Genomic DNA, 21,436 nt, shown 5'->3' on the forward strand with positions numbered 1-21,436 from the left:
AAGAAAAATCTCCTGTCCTGCATCATTTATTAGTTCTGGGATATTTTTTGTTGATTCTTTCATGTGTGTGTGTGTGTGTTTCATTTGTAACATAAAGTTCTAGTTCCTCCTTTACAATGAAACAGAGGTGAATTGTTTGAATCTGTGGCTAATATATGTTTAGGAGTTTTTCATCTATATTTGAGAAGTATGACTACATAGCTTACTTGTAGTGACTTTGTCTGGCTTGTGTAAATTTGCAAATAGTTTGAAAGTATTTCTTATGCTCCATTTTGTGGAAAAAATGTGGAGAATTGGTGTGATTTTCTCCTATTAAAAGTTATGCAGAATTCACCTTTGAACCAAACTCATTCTGTTCTTTCTGTTTGGGGAGATTCAGATTTATTGATTCAATAATTTTATTTGATATAGGCTTATTTTGTTTGTCTTTTTCCTCTTGTATGAGATTTGACAAGTTGTATCTCTAGAATTATTGGTCCTTTTCCCCTAGGCTATTGGATTTATGGACAGAAAATTGTTTAAAGTTTTTCTTCATTATCCTTTAACTGTCTGTGGGTGCTTTGTGATGTCCTCTTTTCTATCTTTTAGGACCATGTCAGTTTTCCTTTGTCATGTTACCATGGCTGGAGGCATATTGATAGCAAAGACCTTTTCCAAGGACTGTCTTTCGAGTTTTGTTGATTTTTGCTATTGATCTGTTTTCAATCTCACTGGGTTTTGCTCTAGCATTTATCTCTTGTATTCTGCTTGCTTTAGATTTAATTTGTTCTTCTGTCTCTCGTTTTCTAAAGTTGAATCATAAATGATTGATTTTTATATCTCCGCTTTCGAATAAACACACTCATTGCTTTAAATTTCCCCTAAGCACAAGCTCTTCAGCCCACAAATTTTAATATCTTGTATTTTCATTTGCATTCACTTAAAATATTTTCATAATTTTTGTTTATATTTCTTGTATTATGTAGATATTTATCATTTAATCACCAACAGTTTCAGGACATTTTTTTCATCTTTCTGGTTTTGTTTCTTAGCTGAATTCTATACTTGTCCCAGAGCAGACATTGTATGATTACTATACATTTAATTTTTCTAATTTTTAATTACCATCTTTGAGTATATGTACATGTATGTATACTTGTGGATGCATATGTATCATAGTATACATGTATAGTTCAGAGGATACCTTTGTAGGATCATTTCTCTGTTATCAACTTTATGTGAGTTCTGGGGACCAAACTTAGGTCATTAGACTTGAATGAGAAGGAATTTTCCCTTCTGAGACAACTTGCCAGCCCCCTATGCCTTACAATATATAAGGTATGTTTTATGGGCCAGAATGGATTCTGTCTTGGTGAATTTTAATACTTAAGGTAAGAAGAATGCATTATCTACTATTGTTAGATTAAGTGATGAATAGATGCCATTAAATCCATTAGACTGATGCTGCTGCTTAATTTAATTATATCCTTTCTTAATTTCTACTTGCTTGCTTTACGTTTATGAGAGAGGGATATAAGAGCCTCCAAGTATCATAACTGCTTTGCCTATTTTTGCCTGACAGGTCTTTCAGATTTTCATATGTATTTCATATTCTTTTTTCAAGCACATAAGTATTAAGAATGATTGTATCTGCTTGAATATTGACACTTCCTCAGTACTTAGTTGTCTTTGTTATTTACCATGTTAGCTGCGTTTCTTGAGTACTGCGTTGTGTTGTCTGGCATGAATGAGAGGGAATTTGCTGTCACTACACTACCATTTCAATGCTTTTCGTTCTCATGTTTCCTCTTTCTGCCACTCCTATTCAATGTATGTGATACTTCATATATGTCATAGTTCTTGAAAACTCACTTTTGTTTTCTTCCAGTCCACTTAAAATTTGTGTATCTGTGTGTTTCTCTCTGTGTGTATATATGTGTCTGTGTGTCTGTGTCTATGTGTGCCCATACATATCTGCCTATGGATGCTTGCACTCATACCCAAGCAGGTAGAAACTAGAGGATGATAAAGTGCTTTTGCTCTGTCACTTTCTGCCTGTTCTTCTTGATATTATCACTGAACCTAGAATCTGCAGTTTTGTCTAGGCTGGCCCGCCAGCAAGCCCTAGAGATCATCTTGTCTTTACTTCCCCACATCCCATAGTATTAGGGGTATAGGCATAAGCAAGGCAAGCAAAGCTGTGTGGTTTTGGTACTGGGAATTCCAGTGGAGGTCCTCATGCTTGCATGACAAGCAATCTTACTGAGCTGTCTCCCAGCACTTTTTTATTCCATCTTTAAAATTCTTTTTTTTATGACCTTAAGGATATATATCCCATCCTGAGCTTCATCATCCTCGAATGAGCCCATAAAAATGTCATCCTTCATTTCTGCTACAGTGTTTGAGCTCTGCAACATTTCTGCTTAATTCTCATTCATGTGTTCCTGTGTGTTTATTTTCATCATCGGCATCATCAGCATATTAAGCTTGTTTTGATATTGCTAGTGTGATAATCCCAGTGCTCCTTCTATATGCAATTCTTAAGTCTCTTCAGACTCTGATTTTATCTTCTGGAATGCAACATAACTTACTTTGAAAGATGGAACTGTTATTGACAAAAGAGAAGGTAATAAGCCCTTACCAGTATAGCATTAAAGTTGTAGGGACAGGGGATATGTTCTGTAGTGTCCCATAATGCTGTAAGAGAAAATTTCATTTTTCTTACTCATGGCCTGGATCCCTGGAGTAGAGTAGTAGACTACACTTCCTTTTTTTCTCAACATTTTCTTCCTGTTATGTGGGTCTGGATATCTGGAGATGGGTGGAGTTGGCATTGCCCTCACTCAGGCTGAGTGGGATCTGATAAACCCCAGGAAATCAGACTAATAGAGCAGCTACTCCTGAAAGCAGTAGGGGCAGAACAGAACTCTGATATCATCGCTTTTCTCTGCTCTAGCCAAAAATTTGTATACTTTTCTTTTGATAGTAACTGTGAGGGCGCCTGGAAGCACAATTAAGTTGTTGAAGGCTACTTCTAACTGATCTCCCAAAGTGTCCCACATTCACCTGAGTGGGCTGCTCTGAGCACCTAGCAATATGTCAAATACAGTTCAGAGTTTTTCCACATGATGTTGGTTTCCTTGGAGATTTCAGCTTGTGGATTTCTGCTCTGGCAGTGATGAACTTCTAGATTAGTGTGCTGTCTTATCAGTTTGCACTGTGTCCTGATTTTCATGATGCAGCTAAGAAAAGTTGTTAGTTTTTTAAGTTTCTTCAGCTTTTTTACTTGTTAAGATAAAGTGGCAACTTCTATACTCCTTAAAAGCTCCAGAATTAGGGGACTTGCCTTTTATTTCATATGCCACTTCCTTGTGTGAGTTGTATTGTCCATATCGTGCTGGATCTTTTACTCCACTTTCAGAATGAAAATCACTTTATGTGTAAGACATAATATTTCATGATACTATTTAACTGGCCTGGAAATAACTGATAAAGGGAAGCATAAAGAAGAAACGGGCTGTGATGGTAAACACTGTCAGCTTGACAGGATCTAGCATCACTTAGGAGACAAACCTCTGTAAATGTCTGTATGGGATTATCTAGATTAACATGATTCAGGGAAGAAGACCCACCGTCATGGTAGCCAGCACCATCCCATGGGTTGGAGTGTTAGCTTGAGGAAAAGGGAGAAAGCAAGCTGAGCATCAGTGTTCATCATTCTGCTTCCTGGCTGTGGAAGCGATGCGACCACTGCCTCAAACTCCAGCTGCCATGCCTTCCCCATCGATATAGACTGCACTGTCAAACAACAGACCCAAATCAGGCCCTTTGCCCCTTAAGCTGCTTTAGTAGGGGTATTTTATCACACATTAGGAAAACTAACTAATGATAGATAGGTCGGATGGGAAGACCTGAGCATTTTGGAGTAAGTGTAGAAGTTCTAAGTGTTTGAATTTATAAGTTATTATTATGGAAAGCAATCTGGTTTTATAATTCTTTCTCTTGGTTCATTTTAAGTCAGTTTATTTATAGTCACATTAACTTCGAGCCTATTCTTCCTTTTTTTTTTAATATACTTCTGAGATCATAAATCTGAAGTTCTGAAGCAGGAGAATGACTGTTGAGACACAATAACCTGAGATGGTACTGAAAATAGTCAGATCTCTCTATGAGGACCTATCTAAAGAGGGGCATCGTCGTCTTTTCTTTGAGCTTTCAGAAGTCCTTTCTCTGGACCACACGCAGAATACTGACATAAAAGGAAGGGTGTCTAGTCAGGGATTTGGCTATCTTTTAAAACTTATTTTAGGTACTTGACATAGGCAGCTCAGAACAGTCTGGCAGGATGAATACTGGTGAATAAATACCATACATCCAGAATTCTTCCTCCCTTGGAGTTCTTCTTGAAAAGAACCAAAGACATAGCTGAGAATATATTGGTCTTTCCTAGGGTTCTTGCATCTCTGCTGCCTCAAACACTAGCAACACGGCCTCCACTGGCCACCTAGCATGATGTGGCAAGTGTGTTTCCCTGAAATGGCAGCAAGGTTCCCAGATTACAGGTTCTGATCAACTCAGTAAGAGCCATCCCAATTTGACAGCCATGTGAATGAGCTTCTCAGCCCCTAATCAAGCCAGGTATGTTAAGATGTTGCACAGGGATGACTTTACTGCCTTGACTGCTCTTCCCTGAGCAGAATAAATGAACCTTCTTTGAGCCACCAATGAATTTCTGGATTGAGTCATTACTTTGCAGTAGTGAGTGCTGGGGTAGTAGAAATAAACAGCAGGTGTTTAGCACAGCTTAGTCATCACATCACTGGGCTTTCCAATCCTGTGTACCAGATGTATTGCAAAGGAGAGATCTATGCTTGCTATACTTTATGCATGTAAAAAGAAAGACAAACATAATTTATGTAGCCGGGTGGTGGTGGCACACGCCTTTAATCTCAGCACTTAGGAGGCAGAGGCAAGCGGATCTCTGTGAGTTCCAGGACAGCCTGGTCTACAAGAGCTAGTTCCAAAACAACAACAACAACAACAATAATAATGATAATAATAATAATTTATGTGAACCATGAATTAAGTGGTTCCTCAAAGTAAACTCCTCTGGTTCAGAATATTTCCATTCTTTTATTTATTTATTTATTTATTTAGGATTTCTGCCTCCTCCCCGCAACCACCTCCCATTTCCCTCCCCCTCCCCCGATCAAGTCCCCCTCCCTCATCTGCTCGAAGAGCAATCAGGGTTCCCTGACCTGTGGGAAGCCCAAGGACCGCCCACCTCTATCCAGGTCTCCCATATTTCCATTCTATAAAATAAATGTCTAATCAATTCAGAGTCATCCTAGAATGATATAGGTTGCCATAGAGTACACATTTCTGTATAATTTTAAGAACTACTCTTCTTATTGATTTGTTTTCATAAATTTCAATGAACAATATCAGTGCCATTGGCAAACAACACTAGCATTATGTCAAGGAGTCACCCTTGTGCTTGACTCCTACTCTCTGTTCCACCAACAATATCTATGTTGCCTGTTTTCCAGGATAAAAATGTATAGAAATGCTTGTTACAGCTTAAGATTTCCCTAGAGTACAGCCCAATTTAATAGTTACTTCACACATTAATTTAGAGTTGTTTAAGTTTACAGTGTAGTATGAAGTTAAAGGAAAGCTTAGAATTAAATATAGAATTCAGACTTTTAGAGTTGAGGAAGACTTAAGCAGTCATCTCAAGTTTTGTATTTACCAAGCAGTGGGTATTAGGCACATAAAATCCCAGGAGATTTAATGATTTTTGATCCTGGCTGCTTTTTAGAGCCGCGTTAAGTGTCCCTTCTTTCCAGTTTATCCTACCATAATTTCTTAGGATACAGCCTGAACATTTCTGTCCATTTTGAAAAGATTCTTTAAGTTAATATAAACAAGCACTATTAAAAGTTAGTACATTTAAATGGATCATAAGTGCAGTAATAACAATAATAACATGGCAATAATACCATAAAAATAATAATCCAAGCAGAATATCCTCATTTTTCCAAAAACATAGACCATAAACTGAATGACAGCATTAAATAATAGCACATGGAATAAACCTCTTTCATTTTCCATTTTATTTCAGTCATTTAGGTTCATTATAGAGGACTAGTTGATTATGGTAGCAGGTTTGTGATTATCAATGTTAATACTTGATAACCTCCTGTTTTAATTAACAGAGCAAAGGTCTCTGTCTCAGAGATTTTGACAATATTCAGCTAATTCCCTTTTCCAAGAACTTAGTGCTGAACCACATTGCTTTCTGCCCACTTCTATTCACCTTGATTCCATCCGTTAACTATTATTGGGGTGATCTGATTCATGTTTAAGACATACATAACATTCACAATAACAATTTCCATATTAAATTACATTAAATTTAGTCAGTTTAAGAAAAATTGAACCACAGAACACTGAAATGTCATAAACGTTATAAAGGTGTTATTATAATGACTCAAGGGTAAGCGACACAAGGTTGACAACCATGGAACAGGACAGACTAGTTCGTCTAAGGACCTCCATGACAATGAGCTATTGTGTGAACATGCCACTCTGGTCGGAGGGGAAAAGTACTCCCTAGTTACTGACATGAACTTAATGTTTAAAAGCCGACACCTGTGGGGCAACTTAGACACTTTGCACAACCTAAAATATGCACCAATGTTCAACCACATTAGTGTGCTCCTAAATATGTCAATTGTTTCAGAACACTTAGGAAGAGGTAGGCTGAGACTACTCCACATCATATAATCGAATCATTATTCTGGTTTCTGGGCAAAAAGAATGTTGAACAATTTTTATCTTAACAGGTTACATTCTACCTGCCTTATATATCACCTGTTCAGACAACCAGATGATTAAGCAAAGTCATTAATCAGTCAGAAGAATTAATACTGTTTAACACAGTCTGACTTGTTTGAATGGCTGAATGACTGCTGATTTCTTTCTTTCCTTGAGTAGACAGAATGCATTTACAAACAAGGTGACCTTGCTACAGTCACTGGAGTTAATGGGGGACAAGGTGTAATTTGTTTGGCCATCAATGCACAGGTTTGTTTTGTCTCTACCTGCTCTTTCAGGGACCTTTAGAGAAAAGAACACTAGCCAGGTTCCAGAAAGGATCTACAGACTCCATTGTTTTCAAGGTAGCTGGATGTGACTCAGAGGTCCTGTTAGAATTTGAAAACCACTATGGTGAGAGACGGAATGGTTAATGTGGGACAATTGTTAATAACAGACTGTGAACAGTGATAAAAAGAAACCCGCTTACTCAACCCTGTCTTCTAAAAATAGCTATCAGAACATGTTTCTTACTTTTTAAATGGTAAAATTTGTTCTTTGGAAGCCTGATATCCATGTTACCATAGACAGTGCTTCCTAGGGAATTGTGCTGATAATATGTTATATTCAAAGTTCATACCCCATTGTCAGTATAAGAGGTCCCCCCACTTCCAAAATATATATTATACTTCAGTTTCTAACATATGGCAGACCAAAAATAGAATTTTAGCTAACTTGTCATTAGTAGTAATGGTCTGGTTTTTGCCTGGTATGGGTTATCACTTCATGTACTGTTTTTCTTTGTGATGAGTATTTTTTGATACTACATCAAAATTTTAATTATCATCATTATCTAAAAAAGCAGGAAAGCTAATGATTATCTTCTTTTTGCTATTTTATTAATATCAAAAAAATAATTTTGTCACTAAATACATTTATGATATATGTCAGTGATATGGGAATGTGTTCTTATAAAAGAAAATATGTATAATTATCTACATAATTGAAAGTGATATTAGAGGTTAGAGTTGTAACTCCCTGACAGAAGGCTTTCTGAGCCTTGCATGACCCTGTTCAACTACACCACCATGGAAACCTGAAAGAAAGTGGGAGGAGAGGGATTGGAGCAAAGCTTGGGAATCAATCATAAATGTAGCAACCCAAAGGAGAAAAAAAATATTGTCTTTAAGCATGTAAAGATGAACTTGACATTAGCCATAGAGTACTTTAACTTTCCTGGAGTATTGGCCAGAGTCTCTAAAGGACAAAAAACATTATAATAACTACGTATTAGAACTGGAAGTTTCCTGGAAAGGCTTCCATGGTAAGTGCTGGTTGTAACAAAATGGCTGATCATGCTGTAAAAGCTGAGAACCTGATAGCTGCTCAGTTCATGAAGCTAGATGCCCCAGCTGTTTCAAGATATGAAAGAGCTTGGGAGATTCTCGGGTCTCCAGTCCCGATAGAAAGCTGAAGAAATCTGGTCCTGATGTCAGAAATGGACAGCAATCAGCAAGCGCCGGAAACAATGGTTTAACCAACATCCTTACCAGCCCAGACAGGCAGGCAGCCCTGGACCTCCTTGTATCTTGACCACCCCTAGAATGCGCTACCAACTGTAGGGGAAGGGTCTGCTAACTTCCTAGAAGGAATATCTATGGGCAGATATCTTAGTTGATTTCTGTTCTATGCAAGTTGACATTTAACTGACATGCCTGCATACTGATAAATGCATATGGCTATACCCCTGTCGTCTCTATGTCCCAGACACATTCAGCTGCCCTCCCCTTTGTGACTCACTCCAATAGGTTGTGCCCTCTCATGCCTTGGAGTTTGCACCTATGCATGTCCTTTTTCTTTTTCTCCTTTTCCTAGATAACTTCTGCTTTAATACAAATTTAGCTCAACTGTCAGTTGAGAGATAAATCTCAGAAAACTATAGATTTCTTCTGCATGATGTAACTTTCCTCACACTATAATTTTACACCAATTTGTGTGGTCGTTTGATTGCTCCCTGTTTGCTCACTGTCAGCATCGTAAATATAAGGACTGTTTCCCCCACTCAGGATCAAATCACTAGTAACTGAAGTGTGATAGTAGTTGCTTAAGAGGTTTTGAAGCTACCTTATTTTTTTTTATAATATGATGCCTGTAAGAAGGAACTCAAATCTGTATGAACTGTGGAACATTCTTTGATGCCTTAAGCTTCAGTGTCAATCATTGGAAAATTCTCTCTTAGTTTTCTTCTTCTAGTAAGCCTATAGCTACCAGTTTTGAAAAGTTAATTTATTTCTAGAAAACTGAGAATCCCACCGCTAAGCTTTTACAGAGAAAATTTAATGAAAATGAGACTGGGAGGTGAAGAAAATGAAGGTTTGACACGACTGACTCATGCTATTTCATAAAGAAGAAAAAATTAATAGTTTGGAAAAGAACACAAAAATGAAGACAGAACAGTACAGACAGCATTAAAGGAATATTAGTGCTCATAGGAATTTACTGCAAGGTTATCAGACCTCTATGTTGTTTTATTTAGTTATCCTATACCCTAGATCATGGGTATGTAACCTTTTGGTTTCTGTGGCCAAATTGGATAAAGAAGAGCGCTTTACCCATTAGGAGGAGTAGATTTGGGGGATGGGCTGGAAGGACTTCAAAGGAGAAAAAGGCTGGGGGTAGAACTGTAGATGGAAGGTAAAATGAAATTAAAACTATATTAAAATAAGAAAAGAATTATATGGGTTATGCATTAAGTATACAAGCACAAGTGAAGGCTGCTGAACCAAACAAAAGAAAACAGCATCATCTGTGAGTAATTTTTATATCCACCATCCATCATAGGTTAGCAAAATAACCTCACAAAATAATCTAACTTACGCATTAGTGTTTGTACAAAAAATTAAATTGTGAAGCAGATCCTTGATTGAAATCTTTAATAAAGAAAACTAACATGTCTAAGTAATGAGATTTTTTTAAAATGAATTTTATTAAAGTCGTAAAAAAATAGGGCAATGCAAAATTAGTCAGATACTTGACAAGGTAGTTGAACACCAATGTATCAATGTCTTGTTTGATGATAATAAATGAAGCTATCAATGAGTTCTCAAGGTTCTCATTGGATAGTTTGGTTCTAACTTCTCATGCAGTGTGCTTCTTTCTTAAAGATAGTTCAATATAGGCACTAACACAAAGCAATGATGGCCTAAATAAGGCATTTCCATGAAGTAAGGAATGTATCTTTTGTGAAGACAGGTCCTGTACAAGTTATTAAAGAGACACGAGCAAATATTTCTTTATGTTGAATGTCAGAGTGAAGCATTATTCACTCCATTGAAAAATGAGCAGGTAATAAATGCATGTAAACTCTAAGATAGAGTCACAAATATATTAAAATATTTTCTAAAAATCTTCAAAACTGTTTTCAAATTATCTTTATCATATTGAAAAGCAAGGCTACATATCTTTGGCTATTCACAGGCCAGGGTTTATCTGTGTCAAAATGCGAAAACAAATTTGCCTTCATTTGTGTTTGCTCTAATTTCAGTTTCATTAGGAACACTTATAATTTGAAATGTTATATGACAAGGTTTTACCTTGAAAATTTATATTTAATTAAGTTAAATAATTGGTTAATGTGCAAGGAGAAAATTCTTATAGAGTTCCACCCTGAAGCAGTGAACTACAAGCAGCTAATGACTATTTGTAAAAGGAAAATTAGCCTCTCCCAAGGAAAAGGCTCCTAACTGGTTGTCCAGTGCAGAATGGTCAGCCCTGAAGCTGTTTATACATAGCAACAAAAAACAAACTCAGCAATTGTATCCATTCCTATACAAATACCAATCAAAAAGCTATTACATGGGGAAGGCATGTGAAGGATTCAGAGGAAGGCATTAAGGAGGAATTTGAGGGAGCAAAGGGAAGAGGAAATGTAGTATTCTTTTATTTCAATTAAGAACATATTTTATTTTTTTGTTTTTATTGTTTTTATTATGCTATACGTTTTTCTCCACTCTTCTCCCTTCCATTCCGTTCCCCTTCTACCCTCTCCCACTATCCCCATGCTCCCAATTTACTCAGAACTTGTCTTTTTCTCTTTCCTATTTAGATCCATGTATATCTCTCTTAGGGTTCTCTTTGATGTCTAGGTTCTCTGGGGTTGTGGATTGTAAGGCTGGTTTTTCTTTGGTTTATATCTAAAAGCCACTTATGAGTAAGTACAAGTTATATTTGTCTTTATGGGTCTGGGTTACCTCACTCAACATGTTTTTTTTTCTAGATCAATCCATTTGCCTTCAAATTTCAAGATGTCATTATTTTTTATTGCCGAGTAGCAATATTACTCTATTGTATATATGTACCATATTTTTTTTATCTGTTCTTCATCTGAGGGGCATCTAGGTTGTTTCCAAGTTCTGACTATTACAAATAATGCTGCTACGAACATTGTTGAGCACATGCCCTTGTGGTATGTTTGAACATCCTTTGAGTATATACCCAAAAGTGTTATTTTGGGTCTTGAGGTAGATTATTTATTAATTTTCTAAGAAATCACCATGATGGTGGAAGTCACAAAATAATCCCACACTAGTTCAGAATTATGAATAATAAAGGGTTATTTATAGGGGAGACTTGCAGATCACTGTCCCAAATAAGGAACAGAATCTACATTAAAAAAAATAAAAAGAATGCTAGGTGAGACTGTTTATTTCTATTATGCAGATTATTTGGCAAGGAAATCGCAGCGAAGTTGGGGTCTTCCTAATCTCCTTTCCCAAGACAGCATGAAGTTGGGTTGCCAATTGTACAGGACAATCAGTGATGTGGGAATTATACTCCAGTGTGAAGTTCCCTTAATAATCAATTAAAAGAATACTCACCTGTCTGCTAAATAATGTTAAAAATCTATAGTTTGCAATGATAGGTTAAAACAGAATTAATAATCATTTTGTTTCACTTACCAAGTCACCACTAAGGACATGTAAGTTATGAAGTTTTCAGGTGGTCTGCAGTTGAAGATAACATAGTGTAAGCCGCACACTATCATAAACTGAAGCGATAAATGCATACAGATAGGAAGAGCCACATATATTGATTTGGGGTGACATGGAAACACGGCATTGTCCTCTATGTAGTATACTCTTAATAAGCGTATGATCAAGTTATAGAACAATTAGTATAAACAATCTCATACCGATTTAAGTTTGTGAGTTTGTGTTGTATGCATTCACTGTTCTCCTGTGCTGCAAGCAGCCTGCACACCATGTGCTGAACAACCCTGCCCTGGGAAATTATCACCATGCTTCTAAATATTCTCTGATATTATGCAATGTTTGATAAATATATTGGGGGGGGGATTCTGTGAAGTTCAACATTGCTGAGTTTTGACTAATTTTACTTAAGATTTTCTGAATATTCCTCTATGATTCTTTCATCACAGTAAACCAACAACTGTATTCTCTAAGGAGTCAAACTGATAGAAGAAAGGGTCACTTGCAATATCTTCTCGACAGAAATTCTTTGGAAATTTTGGCATTTCTGAAAGTTATTACATCGTGATAAAAATCTTAGGATTTGTGACTAACACCTTAATTTGAATTTTGATTATTAAATATTAAATCTTATGAGGAAATTAGAGTTAGAAACTACAGTCTTATTATGTGAATACATTAGCTTATCGTTTCTCTAAAAGCCATGCACTTAGAAGTATAACTATACATACTCTTATATTTTTGGAAGCTATTATTTCTCCACCAAATTGTTAAATCCAATTACCTGCCACAAAATAATCTCTGTGATATAACCAACACTGAACTCAAGTGACGGAATATGGCTGCCATCCAGATTATTCCCATGATCCTTCATTCTACTTTTTTACTGACACTAATAAGACAGGCCTATAATCTCAGCTGTTTTAGAAGGTGAGGCAGGAGGATTGCAAATTTCAGGCCAGTTTGTGAGATGTATAAAGATCTTGTCTGTAAACAAACAAACTATGGATGTGATTGAGTGGGGAAGTTCACACTGAGTACTTGTGAGGCTCCACATTCTACTCCTAGTGCTTGAAAAGCTAACAGCAAATACAAAAGACGATTGATCCTCACTGTAACTATAATCTAGGTGTCTCATGTGATAAAAGCTATATCTTGTATTTAACTTTTATGTTTCCTAGATTCAACCATATCACTCTATATGTATTACACATTTATTTATGAGCAGACAGTCTTTCATTAACTAAGTCATCTGAAACCTATTTTAACTAAGGTAGACAGTTAATTTCTTTGTTTTCCCTATAAATTTCCTTTAGTGTATATACATGTGCATTTCTTGGGGCATAGCATAAGGAACAGAATTAATTGGAAATGGGTTGTACATATAACCCTTCTTTAGGTGATATTTGAAGTGATTCAAATAGGATTGCTAATAGATTTCTAATTGCAACAACAACAGCTCTAATCCCATATCTGTAGCAGGTATTGAAAGTGTCTCTTTTAATTGTATTTGTCTATACACAGTGTATGCATCATGGTTTTATTTCACCTATATTAAACATTCTAATTCATAAGCATAGCTTGTTGTATACATGCAAACCTTGTGAGTCTAGCTTCAGTATATGTCCTGGAAAGCAGAGACTGTGTTGGGCAGGGCTCTGTTCTTAGGTGACTCTGAAGTATGAATCATGGTGCATGGTTTTGTTAAGGAGAATCTCACTTACTTCTAGAGCTCTCTTAAACAACAACACTTGGGTAGGAGACAAAGCACTGAAAAAAGAAGAGTACAAATAGAGTAGAAATGGGTGAAAAAAAGATGAAGGTCCTGATGTGGGATTCCTCTCCTTATGCTATGAATACGTGTTATTATAATTGGTTATTAAAGAAGCTGTTTTGACCAGTGGCTTAGTAGAGTAAAGCCAGGCAGGAAATCTAAACAGAGATGTAGAGAAAAAGCAGATGGAATCAGGGATATGCCATGTAGCTGCCAAAGGAGAAAGACGCCAGCTATCAGATACAACCTTACCGCTAAGCCACATTCTTGTGGCAATACACAGATTAATAGAAATGGGTTAATTTAAGATGTAAGAGTTAGCTAAAAATATGCCTAAGCTATTTGTCAAATAGTGTTGTGTAGAAGGAGCTGTGGGCTGCATTGCTGCGGCCCAGCTCTTGGCTGCCTGGCTAGCTTATGCCCCAAAATAACAACACACAAACTGTATTCATATAAACACTGCTTGGCCCATTTCTATTAATGTGTGTAGCACCACGAGGTGGTGACTTACCAGGGAGATTCTAGCCTACGTCTGCCCTGGAGAGAAGCAGCATGGCGTCTGCCTCACTTCCTCTTCCTCCCAGCATTCTGTCCTGTTTACTCCACCCACCTATGTTCTAACCTATCAGGCCAAGCAGTTTCTTTATTAATTAACCAATGACCTTCCTCTATCAGTGTTGTAATTAATAGTATAATTAATATAATAATCTGTATTATTATTTGGATCTGGATGGCTGGAATATGAACAAGGAATCTCTCCTTACGAAAAGGTCCCTCTTAGTTTTTGCAAAATTTTCTTTCTGTTAAAAATTCTTCCACTTTTTCTACGTTGATCATGAGAAAAACAACCAAATGTACACCAAATACTTATATATACATAAAATAAAAATAAAGGAATTTATGAAAACATGATTGTTTTTTTAATTATATATCCTCTGCAGGAGAACCTGATGCATTTCTTTGGGGAAAATATCTTTGTTGTTGCTCAGTTTTGTTTTATACTCAAGATTACCTATTTCTCTTTCTTTAGTCTTCAGTAGGAAAAGTCAGTTGAGCTTCAAGTTCCCAACACCAATCTCTTTCTTACTCATTCTAGAGCCAAAAACAACCAAAGGTAGATCCAAATGACAAAGCAGATAAGAAAATTACAGTTAAGTTCTCTCTAATCTGTTTCAAAATGAGAAAGTAAAGACAGAAGAATACAGGCCTCACCCAGTGCCTTGGTGGCATTTACCGGTCATAGGGCTTCACAGAAAAGAGGAGATTTCTATGGAAATGATAATCACCCTCCTGCGAGCATATGAGGAGCTCATAAAACCAGAGGAGTTTGGAAAGGTCAGCAAGCAGGGATAGTTATCTCCAGGGACACATTTCTAAATAACCCTGAGGAGAAGGAGGGGGGGAAGGAGGGAAGGAAAATAAAAAGCTCAACTCTAGGAAAGTAGAAATGTGCAAACTGAACAGTTTTTGGATTATCATTTAATTATAGCCATCAATCACCTTACAGCTGCTTCTCCCAGTACCCCAGAAATCCTATCTAAAGCCGTATGATCCAACCAATGGAGAATACACAGGCCATTAGCAACCCCAAGGATGGGAGCAATATGGAAGATATTAGCCTAAACAGGATTTTCGGGATCTACCTAAAATTAGATCAGTCCGGTCCCTCTTGCCACAAACTCTAGGCCCATGCAAGAGTAAAAAAAAAAAAAAAAAAAAAAAAAAACCTCCTTTTAATTACCATGATAAGCACTGCCTCTTCTTCTCCCAGGATGGACGTGAAGTGATGATCATTTCGAAGCGCTTCTCTTTCCAGATGCTCTTATTTTAGTCTATATTTCCACTGATGTGGGAAACTGACCTGCAGTTACTCATTTTATGAATGTGAATTTATAGTCTCTGTAAATGAGGACCTTTTAAAGTTGAGCATTTAGATACACATTTGCTCCATTAATTGGTAACAGGGGATGCCAACAAATGTCTTCTGCATAACTGTTATTTATGAGGTTTTAAAGTGCTTTAATTTCTTTTTTAAAGGGGGTTCATATTTTCTTGCTGTAAGTTCCGTAGCATTTTTAGGAATTAGATGACTTTAGTCTTTTACGCTCCAACGTGTTGAGAAAAGAGAAAAATGTTTCAACCCTGGTAATCCCCCCTGCCATGCCATATTTATCTCCCACTAGGTACCCAAATGCTTCCTCCTCTTCTCAGGAAGATAATTGCACTGGGGTTGCAACCAGAGAGAACTGAGCTGGTGCTAAGCAGTAGATATAAAAAGAAGTGTTGCCTGGTGGAAGTAAATAGAATATGAGACTATAATCTCTGCCCTCGTTTCTTTTTGAAGCCATAAATACCCAAAGAAATGCTCTATATGCATATAGAAATGTGTATGCCATCCTGCATGGTTTTGAACTTGTCTTAATTTCCAGGTATCCTATGATTTCAATGTCCTGACTACTTGCCACGTTGTTTTCTCTAAAGATGGATTGCCTTGCCTTCAAGATCCTTTGTTTTTTAAATATAATGATGTTTCATTACCTGTTTCCCCAACAGAGTTCGTCTGGCGATTTAATGATCAGAAACATCCAACTGAAACACAGTGGGAAGTATGTGTGTATGGTGCAGACAGGGGTGGACAGCGTTTCATCCGCAGCAGAGCTCATAGTAAGAGGTAAGCAGTGTTACCTCCTGTGTTGTCTAAAACTGCTCCATGGGCATTGCTCACTAGAGGAAAGCTGTAGTGAGATACTATGCAAAAATGCAAGGCATAATATTGAGGTTATCCCTGACACCCATATGCCAGAATATATGACAATAATAATGTATTAATTCAAAGAAATAAAATCCTCAACTGTGCCCTTCAAATAGTTCTTACTGTAATTGGCATTCTACAGCTGCTGCCAAGTCAATGTGTTTTTGAGCATGTCGCTAATTCAACAAATGTATTTAATAGGAAATAGAGGGTAGTACATATGCGTCTGTCTCCAAAAGCCTTATCCAGAGCAATCGGAAAATTCACCAACCTGGGTTGTCATCTAGGGTACTGATTTACTGCGAGGCTGAGAAATAGATGTCCAAAGCATATCATAGAATAAAACACATTGAAGTAGCAAGCCAAGTTGTGTTTCACAGAAGGCCATACTTCCCAAAGTAGGGGACACTTAATTTATCAAGGTACTGGGATGCCGCTGAATAGAGCATCGTTTCGTAGCTGGCACCTGTATTCACATAGTATTATGAACCAGGGCTTCCTATCACTATCTCTCCACTAAAAATGGGAATGCAGAAAAAAAAAGTGGTAGTTTTATTGCCAGTTAAATGGCATCTTCCCTTAAGTTCTTTTGAAAGTGGCAACAAGTTGGAGGTATTAAAGTGATGATGTAAGCCTCTTTGCTTTGGTAGAAGAGGATGGCGTTTATGGGATGCTCTTTGCATTCTTGCCTCCTTTAGGTTCACCTGGACCACCGGAAAATGTAAAGGTAGATGAAATTACAGACACAACAGCCCAGCTCTCTTGGACAGAAGGTACAGACAGCCACAGCCCGGTTCTATCCTATGCAGTCCAGGCTAGGACACCTTTCTCTGTGGGCTGGCAAACTGTCACAACAGGTAAAGTAGATGGGAGAAACAGAGGGCAGCAACCTAGAGAATGCGCACCAGTTGAGTACTGGCACAGGCTGACTCTATATCTTCTGAACTATTCCTTTGTAGTACCTGAGGTCATTGATGGCAAGACGCATACAGCCACCGTCGTGGAGTTAAACCCATGGGTGGAATATGAGTTTCGGGTAGTAGCCAGTAACAAAATCGGAGGTGGAGAACCCAGTTTACCCTCAGAAAAAGTAAGGACTGAAGAGGCAGGTTAGTGCTTTTGTTTTCTGAGTAATGGGTTAATAGATTTACCAGGGTGTATGTTTCCATTAGCTTTGATCTCCCAGCCACCAAGAGATCTGTCTCAATAACCCATTGTCACAATGATATGACCTTTCTAATAGCAGACCTCCATATGGCATTTTTCAAAAGAAACCTGTAAGTGACTCTGATGTGGTGTGGCATTTCAGGAGTTCAGTCAGTTTCAGGCGATCATTAGTGTGTGTTGAGTGAATATGTTTTTGTCATTTAAGGTCATAATTACTATCTGACATACCTCCCTGTTAGCAGGGGAAACATTGTTTCCATTTATAAGAAGCACTGACAAATCAGCCTGATAACACCACTGGGAGCTATGCTGCTGAGAAAACTCATTCTGCCACCACGCTCGGCAAATGCATGCGGGCAATTGATGAGTAGGATATTATAGCTCCATAAGTGTCAGATTAAGAAAGCATCATTTTAAGAATTTATACAAGGCAGTTATTAGCATGTGTCACAAGCTACTTTCATAATTCTAAAAGCATGCTTTCCTTAAAACTAAGAGTTAGCAGGTAAACATTCCATTGCTTTAGAGAGGCAGTTGATGGGTACATCAAGACTTCCCTTTCCAAAACCAGTAATGTTAATTAAAATGAGGCATGAGATGCAGCAAATGTATCAGTTTAAGCACTAAGCCAAAGGAGAATGGAATATGTTTGCACATTGTAAATTCACCTTTCCTCAGGAAGGTATACCTGATGTTGGTTCTAGGTATTGTGGGAAACAGGTAGCATGTGTTCTGGCTATCCTCTTCATTCCTTCACACAATGTGTTTTTAGGGTCCATCTGATATGCTTCCAGAAAATACAGCAGGGTGTATTACAAAGGCCCTCCATAGAATTTATATTCTAGTTTCATCTCAGGATTTACAAACCAAAAGGTTCTCAGCGTGAGTGAGAAAGCTGATATCTATGGGAGTTTTATCAAGAATGCTTCCTAGCAGGACCTGAGGGTTCCAGTCTGTGCCCCTCTTACCAAGAGCCTGTGCCATGCTGAGACTTCCAGTCCAGATGAATGCATGCTGAACTTACTCCCTGTCAATCCTGGGAAATAATTTTTTCTGTCACCTTAGTTAGTTGTTACCAAGTAGCTTTCACTTGGGTTATATTTTTTTTTCTCACTGTTTCGGAGATTTCTGAATCATTTATGATCTTATGTAAATCAAATAATTTGATGACTTTATCGAAATGTTTCATAAATGCATGTGATTATAAATAACTGATGATGTTACTAATGAGATATAGAAATGTACATATGCGCATGCATTTGTATCATGTGTTTTAGCGTGTCAGTGTTAAAACCCTTAATGGTATCTCAAATGAGTAAATGAATCTCCTGTCAAATATTACCATGTAAAAGCAGGATTTTGTCTCTGTGTCTCTGACCCACACAGCTCCAGAAGTGGCACCTTCTGAGGTCAGCGGAGGAGGTGGAAGCAGATCTGAACTAGTAATAACCTGGGATGTAAGTGTTCGGGCAACATCTTTCCCATCAGGGTATTGCTTTTCATCCAATTATCACATTCTCCTGCAGTATACTGATGTTGATTGTGATGATGATGACAGTGGTGGTCATGGCAGTGATGTTGGTACTTTTGCTAGTGGTAGTAATAGATACATACTGGTGGCACTGATGCTGATATTGGTGATGGTTAGAGTGACATCATTTCTGGTGGTATTAGTGCCAGCAGTTGTATTTCTAAGTGATGCTGATGGTGATAAGAATAGTGTTGTTGCTTATTTTAGTGTTCTTGTGCTGATGGTGGTACTCATGTTTGCACAGGGAAATAGGGAGCTGTTGATCATGTTGCTGATAGGTTACTGTTGCTGCTTTTGATGGCAAATGGTGCTAGTGTTTGGGATATTTTTGAGTCTGGTGCTAGTAACAGTACAAGGACATGGTGCTGCCACTGATGCTGTTAATGGTGCTAATGGTTTGGAGAGTGCTGATCATTCATGGTGTCTGTACCTGTGATGGTATTAGCAGCAGCATTGGCTTAGCAATTCTGGTGGTACTCATGCTGCTTTTGATAGTGATGGTGCTGTTGATGTCATGGGTGCTGGTAATGTCCATACCTCTGGTTGTGCTGATGGTAGCGGTAATGATAGTGCTGCTGCTGGTGGTGCTGGTGGTGGTATTGATATGGCAGTAATAGTAGTGCCAGTGGTCTTGGTGGTCATGATGATAATTGAGCCAGGTATTAGTTATGATGCTTCTGGTAGCTCTCGCAGTAGTATTGGTTATATTATTTCTGTTACTGGTAGTCCTGACGGCATTTATAGGTCTGTGCTGGTGGTAGAGCTAGTGGCATTGGTGCTCTAACAACACTGATAGTACTGGTGGTCATGTAGTGCTGGAGATATCAGTACTGCTAGTGGCAGTGATGATAAAACTATACAATTCGTGGTCCCAGTAATAGTGATGGTGTAGTAATGATGCCAGCACTTATCCAAATGATGCTAATTACTGGAGCATTCTCTCCTGCCCTACAGTTCCTGAAGAATCACTCAGAGTTTTAATATTATTTACATTGTTTGGCCTATTAGCTCAGAATTATTATTAACTAGCTCTTAATTTAACATTTAATTTAAATTAACCCATTTCTATTCATCTGTGTATCACCACTGGCTTACCAGTAATGCTAATACATCTTTCCCCTTTGTGGTTGGATGGCATCTCAGACTCTGCCTTCTTTCCCTGTCTCTCTGCTTGGATTCTCCACATGCCTGGTTATTGGCTAAATCATCTTCTTTGTTAACCAATGGTAATAAGACACATTCACAGTATAGAAAAGGGCATCCCACATCAGATGCTACTTCTAATAGTGGTACTCTTGGTGTTGGTGTTGGTGTCGATTCTTGTATGACCAATCCTGGTGATGGTACTTGTGTAACTAGTGGTAACTCTAGCGGCCTAAGTCACAATGCTTCTAGTGTTGGTTCTATCGACGGTGTAAATGGTGGTGGGCCTCATGCTGATACTACCAATGTTGCTGGAGCTATGGATGATGTTTCTTATGGTACTGGTAATTGTGTTGCTGCCGGCACTGTTTTTGGTGATATTGGTGGTACTGACAAAACTAGTATTGATGCCTTTAGTACTGGCAGTTCTACTGGAACTATTTGATGGTGTTGGTGCTGTCAGGGGTACTTCTGGTGCTGGTGCTTCTATGGAGCTAGTGGCAGCAGTGATATTAGGAGGTCTCGGAATATGAATGTGGGTCAGTTGGGGTGCTCTTACCAGTGCTCTTAAGAGATGCTGCTGATTCTAGCATTTCCAGCAATGACGGCAATGTTGGTGCTGATGTTGGTGGAACTGCCTCGTGGACTTGGTGTTGTTGGTAGTGATTGTGGTGGTGCTTATAACTCAGAGAGTCCTGGAACTGGTCCGTGGTACTATAGCTAGTAGTGGTGGTGCTGGTCCTAGTGGCATTGATGCCAATGGTACTGCAGCTCACCCTGCTGCATTCTGTGGTAATCACCTTTCCTCTCATTTGCACATGCTCATGTCATTCCAAACTCACAGTGTGGTATCAGTGAAGACAGCGAGGCAAGGAAATAACAAACAGTACTGAGAATCAGGCCCTAACAGTTGACTCTTATTCACTCATAATTTTCCATGGAACCCTGTGTTTCCCACTGCTATCACACAGACCGTCATGTGCTTGGCTGACTAGATTCTTCCTGGCCATTCTCTCAGCCTTGACTTCCTGTCACAATCAGGAGACACTATAACAATGAATTTAACATTTAAACGACACTGGAACTAAATTCTCGGTAATCTGCAGATGTTGATTACAAGTAAAATGTCATTTTCCTGGAGTTGAGTGTAAGTAGAATCTTTTAATCACATGCAGCTTTGAATTTAGTGCATTGTTTTCACTTCCTCTTTCTCTCTAATTTTCTGTACTGAGTCATAATATCCAGGTATGACCTTTTCTATAAAATTAGCATTTAGAGATTTG

The 21,436-nt window shown here is 38.0% G+C and overlaps 1 protein-coding gene across 3 annotated transcripts in view; it reads left to right on the forward strand.

The window, feature by feature from the left end:
• Positions 1–21,436, forward strand: part of Cntn3 (contactin 3) — a 365,078-nt gene that overhangs the window by 313,705 nt on the left and 29,937 nt on the right. For all 3 annotated transcript variants that reach the window (XM_075983332.1, XM_075983333.1, XM_075983334.1), the window contains 4 exons: positions 16,114–16,231; positions 17,011–17,169; positions 17,272–17,421; positions 18,866–18,936. In XM_075983332.1, the coding sequence (XP_075839447.1) occupies positions 16,114–16,231; positions 17,011–17,169; positions 17,272–17,421; positions 18,866–18,936 (498 nt within the window). The remainder of the gene's footprint in view (positions 1–16,113; positions 16,232–17,010; positions 17,170–17,271; positions 17,422–18,865; positions 18,937–21,436) is intronic.

The sequence above is a fragment of the Microtus pennsylvanicus genome, chromosome 8 (assembly GCF_037038515.1).
Source record: "Microtus pennsylvanicus isolate mMicPen1 chromosome 8, mMicPen1.hap1, whole genome shotgun sequence".
NCBI classification, from domain to species: domain Eukaryota; kingdom Metazoa; phylum Chordata; class Mammalia; order Rodentia; family Cricetidae; genus Microtus; species Microtus pennsylvanicus.